The sequence below is a fragment of the Hipposideros armiger genome, unplaced genomic scaffold (genome assembly GCF_001890085.2).
Source record: "Hipposideros armiger isolate ML-2016 unplaced genomic scaffold, ASM189008v1 scaffold_1920, whole genome shotgun sequence".
NCBI lineage: Eukaryota > Metazoa > Chordata > Mammalia > Chiroptera > Hipposideridae > Hipposideros > Hipposideros armiger.
The window spans coordinates 81,290-86,490 of record NW_017733270.1 but is presented as its reverse complement, the minus strand read 5'-3'; the positions used below and the strand labels follow the sequence as shown (position 1 = coordinate 86,490).

Genomic DNA, 5,201 nt, shown 5'->3' with positions numbered 1-5,201 from the left:
CAGGAGGGAGAGCAGGGAGCTGCTTCTGGAGGTCGGTCGAGCTGGCAGTTATGCAGGTTCGCAGGGGCATTTGGGAGGGCAAAGCTGACCCTGGAGGTCGAGGGCGCTGGCAGAGCTATGCAGGTGAGCAGGGGCAGTTGGGAGGGCAAAGCTGATTCTGGAGATTGGAGAACTGGCAGAGCTATGCAGGTGAGCAGGGGCAGGAGGGAGAGCAGGGAGCTGTCCCTGGAGGTCTGAGGAGCTGGCAGAGCTGTGCAGTGGAGCAAGGCAGTTGGGAGGGCAGTGAGCTGCCCCTGGAGGTCAAAGAGAGCTGGCAGAGCTATGCAGGTGCAAGGGGCAGGAGAGAGAGCATGGAGCTGCCCCTGGAGGTTGGTGGAGCTGGCAGAGCTACGCAGGTGAGCAGGGCAAGTGGCAGGACAAGGAGCCTCCGCTGGAGGTAGGGGGAGCTGGCAGAGCTATGCAGTTGAGCAGGGCAGGTTGAAGGACAGGGAGCTGCCCTTGGAGGTCGGGGGAGTTGGCAGAGCTATTAAAGTTAGCAGCGGCAGGTGGCATGGCAGGAGCTTCCCCAGGAGGTCACAGCACTCTCAAGCAGGTATGAGCAGATGGGTGGAGAGTGACCATGTGGCAGTAGGGGAAGAGGGCTGCTTTGGCCAAGAGCTGCAGGGAGGAGAGCAGGGCAGTTGCTGGTGTGCATGTCTTGCAAGGACTCTGCAGGGCATCTGGCAGAGGTAAGGAAAGGGTCCGGCTGGTTAGTTGAGGGGCCCAGTGCCGGGGAAACAGAGACCCATGGGCAAGGACGGCTCGGGCCTGAGCTGGCAAACCCGGCTCCGATGGGCAGGGGACCTGGACTCCCTGTGAGGGGCCAGGAAGAGGGGCTGCAGGCAGCTGGGAGGAGGTGAGCTGCCAAGCTTGGACAGGTGAGCTGAGAGGGCCAGAGGGCAGGGGTCAGCCCCAGGACTCAGGGGACAAAGGGCAAGACCTGAAGAGCCCTGGGCTAGGGGTGAAGGCACAGAGATGGGGGTGCCAAGGAGGAGATTCCAGGACATGGAGCAGAGCAGGGGCAGTGGGTGGCAGAGACCCACCACACCTGGGGGGGCACTTGTTCCACTGGGGCACGACAGACTGAGGAGACAGGACACTGGGCTCAGGGGACCAGTGGAGCCAGCCAGAAGAAGGGCCACTGGTCAGTACTCAGGCAGAGGCTGGCTCAGTGGGGACAAGGGGCTACAGGCTGGGGGACCTAATGCAGGAAGCCGTCCAGCACTGATTGGGCTGATGAGTCCAGTGCCCACGGCCGCAGAGGGCCACGTGGGGCAGCTGGTCTGCAGGCTTCCTGGAAGCACACTGGCGATGGACGCTGGGCTCAACACTGCCCCGGCCCAGGCACCGGATGTCCTACCTGGACCTTCACAGGGGTGAGGCCCTGGCAGTCACACAGCCTCTTCTATTGCAGCCTCTAAAACGGCTCCGTCAGTGTTCCCGCTGTCCCCCTGTGGAGTCACGTCTGGCTCCACGGTGGCCCTGGCCTGCCTGGTGTCCGGCTACTCCCCTGAGCCGGTGACCGTGACCTGGAACTCGGGAGCCCTGTCCAGCGGCGTGCACACCTTCCCATCTGTCAGGCAGTCCTCCGGGCTCTACTCTCTCAGCAGCATGGTGACAGTGCCCGCCAGCAACTGGGAGAGCCAGACCTTCACCTGCAACGTGGCCCACCCGGCCACCAGCACCAAGAAGGAAGTGAGAGGTGAGAGCACAGCCATGGAGAGGGCGGGCACTAGGACACAGGCCTGGGCAGCCCTCCTGTCTGCATGGACCACATGGACCACGTGGCAAAGACGGCTGATCCAGCAGCCCAGGGCAGCAGGCAGGGCGCCGTTGGCCTCCTCAGCCTGAAGCTTCCCCAGCTCAGAGAGGGGTCGTCTGGGGGTTTCCACCAGGCCCAGGGTGGGACAAGGCTGGACACCCTGACCCTAGCCTCTGGGCCCACAAAAGCAGACGCTGGTCTCAGACCTACCAAACGCTGGCCTTGACATAAGCCCACCCCCAGGGATATCCCCCCAGGTCCCAGCAGGTCCCAGTAACCCCATCTGTTCTTTCTGTAGTCATACCAAGGGAAATTCCTACTACCGAACCTCCATGCGCCTGCTGCAGATGCCCACGTAAGTCAGCTGCCCCCAGGAGGTGGCCCATGGGGGGACAAGTGTCCAGGCAGGTCCACCTCTGTGCTAAACCCCGGCCTTGTCTCCCACACCAGCTCCTGAGAACCTGGGAGCGCCATCGGTCTTCATCTTCCCTCCAAAACCCAAGGACACCCTCTTGATCTCCCGGGAGCCCGCAGTCACGTGTGTGGTGGTGGACGTGACTCAGGATGACCCCGTCAAGTTCACCTGGTACGTGGACGGTAAGGAGGAGAACAAGGGCAAGATGAAGTCTGAGGAGGTGAAGTACAACAGCACCTGGCGCGTGGTCAGTACCCTCCCCATCCGGCACCAGGACTGGCTGCAGGGCAAGGAGTTCAAGTGCAAGGTTGAGAACGACGCACTTCCAGCCCCCATCGAGACGACCATCTCCAAGGCCAAAGGTGGGACATGCACAGGCGAGGTCAGGGTCATGGGGGGTTGGCCCTTTCCTGAGAGTGACCATCTGTGCTGACCTCATCCCACAGGAACTCCCCGGGAGCCACAAGTGTACATCCTGCCCCCACACGTGGACGAGCTGGCCAAGAACACGGTCAGCGTGACCTGTCTGGTCAAAGACTTCTACCCGCCCGAAATTTACGTGGAGTTTCAGAGCAACGGGCAACCAGAGCGAGAGAACAAGTACAGCACGACCCCACCCCAGCGGGTCGCCGACGGGTCCTACTTCCTGTACAGCAAGCTCACCGTGGACAAGGACAGGTGGCAGCAGGGACACACCTTCACGTGTATGGTCATGCACGAGGCCCTGCACAACCACTCCACCCAGAAATCCATCTCCCAAAACCCGGGTAAATGAGCCATGCGATCTCCAACCTGTGTACACACCCGTGCCCCTGGCATGAAATAAAGCACCCAGAACCACCCTGGGACCCTGCGTCACTGTCATGGTTCTTTCTGAGACACAGCTCAGGCTGGCCTCTGAGGCTGGCTGTCACCATCATGCGAAGACAGCCGGTCCCACCTGGGCGAGATGCAGAGCCTGTGGGTCTACACAGGCCTCCCAGGACAGGGGAGGGGGCTTTCTTAGCTGCCCCAGGAGGCTACTCCTAAGGCCCCCTGCCAGTGGCTGCTCTAGGCTGGAGTTGTGGACAGGGGACAGGGCCCCTCAGGAGCCCCTTGTGATATGAAACCCCGTTCCCCACCTCTGTACAAGCCTGCGCTGTGACAGTGTGTCCTTGTCTCCCGGGTTCCCCATGCACTGGTCTCTCTGGGGCTCTGTGTCCACACAGAAGGCATGCCGGGCCCATGGGGTGGGGACAGGCCCTCCTTGCCCTCGCGATCAGGCCCCCCACCCTCCCTGAGATACGGTGGCTCTGCCTGGCCTTGTGTCTGCCTGGGGCCAGGCCTGCCCACTCTTGAGCACTCAACCTCACGCTCCAAAAGGGCAGAGGCAAGCAGCCCTGAGGGCCCAGGGGACAGAATGTCCCAATGCCCACATGGACACTGAGCCCAGGCCCATTGAAAGCAAGCACTCTTGCTGAGCAGCGCCAGCTCACGTGGCCACCTTCACACATACATATGCACACACACACATGCACATACATGCACACACACAGGCCTTACACTCTAGGGCCTCTCACAAGGCGCCATGCACAGGCCCAGACCACAGCGTGGAGCAGGTCCTGTGAACCCCCACAGTATACACCAGCCTGGCCCCACCCACTTCAATGCCCCAGCAGCCACTCGGTGGCTCATCCACACACTGACCACCTCAGACACCAGCCCTCCTCCTGCCCAGAGCACCTACACGCTCCCTGACATGCAGAAACCCCTGCACCCAGACTGACCCTTGGACCTGCCCGCTGGTCCCAGCGCCCCAGCGACTGCTGCACTGGGCACACACTCAGCACAGTCCTGGCACTGGCTCGACCCCGGGAGAGTCTCTGAGAGAACAGAGGATGGGACCCAAGATCTGGGGCTGAGTTGGACGGATGCGGGAGCTGGGCGCCCCTGGCCCAGCGTGATGGGGGCTCCCACACTGTCACACAGGGGATCCCCACAAGGCACTGCATGGCAGGCCAGCACTGACCACCCTCTTCCTGTCCAGAGTTGCTCCTGGACGACAGTTGTGTGGAGGCCCAGGACGGGGAGCTGGATGGGCTGTGGACCACCATCTCCATCTTCATCACCCTCTTCCTGTTCAGCGTGTGCTACAGTGCCACCGTCACCCTCTTCAAGGTGGGCCCGCCATCCCTACATCGTCCCCATGCTGTATCCAAACTGTCCACATGCTGTCCCCATGCTGGCCCTTCATTGTCCCCATGGTGTTTCCACACTGTTCACATACCATTCCGACGCTGTCCCCATGCTATTCCCACACTATCCCCATGACGTCCACATACTGTCCCCATGCCATCCCCATGCTGGCCCAATGCTGTCCCCACACCATCCCTACATTATCCCCCATGTCATCCTGACACTGTCTTCACACACTCCCACACTGTCCCCTCACTGCCCCATGCTGTCCCCACCTGGCCTTCCCTCGCTGTCCCTGGGAGGCTGACGTGGGGTCCTTACACTGCCTACAGGTGAAGTGGATCTTCTCCTCGGTGGTGGAACTAAAGCGGACCATCGTCCCCGACTACAGGAACATGATCGGGCAGGGAGCTTAGCGTCACCCCTTAGACGGGTTTCCAGGGCTGCCCCAGCCCCTGCCAAGGACCCAGAGCCACCTGCCTGCTGCCCACACCTGTTCTCTGCCTCCTGACCTCACCGCCCTCTGACCCCACAGCCACCTTCAGCCTCCATCTCCCCCGCTCTGGTCTCACGGACACTATGGGCTGTGTCCTGTCCCTGAGCCACCCCTTTAAAGAACTGGGTGGACAGCAGGTTTCGCCCAAGCCTGAGCTGAAGGATGCCTGCCAGTCCCTCCTCAGCAGCCCCCGAGACACCATTTGAGGTCTGTGTGACACCAAGGGCGACAGGGTGGTGCATCCCCGCCCAGGACATCACTGCCTGGGGTCAACGTGCAAGCTCATCCTGGAGGAGGTGGAGGCCCTGCATTCC

At 61.9% G+C, this 5,201-nt stretch overlaps 1 gene segment (V, D, J or C); it reads left to right on the top strand.

The window, feature by feature from the left end:
* Positions 1-1,557: 1,557 nt before the first annotated feature.
* Positions 1,558-5,201, top strand: part of LOC109378372 (Ig gamma-1 chain C region-like) — a 72,985-nt gene continuing 69,341 nt past the window's right edge. Inside the window, 1 exon segment of the C gene segment in view lies at positions 1,558-1,741. Within this exon segment, the coding sequence occupies positions 1,651-1,741 (91 nt within the window).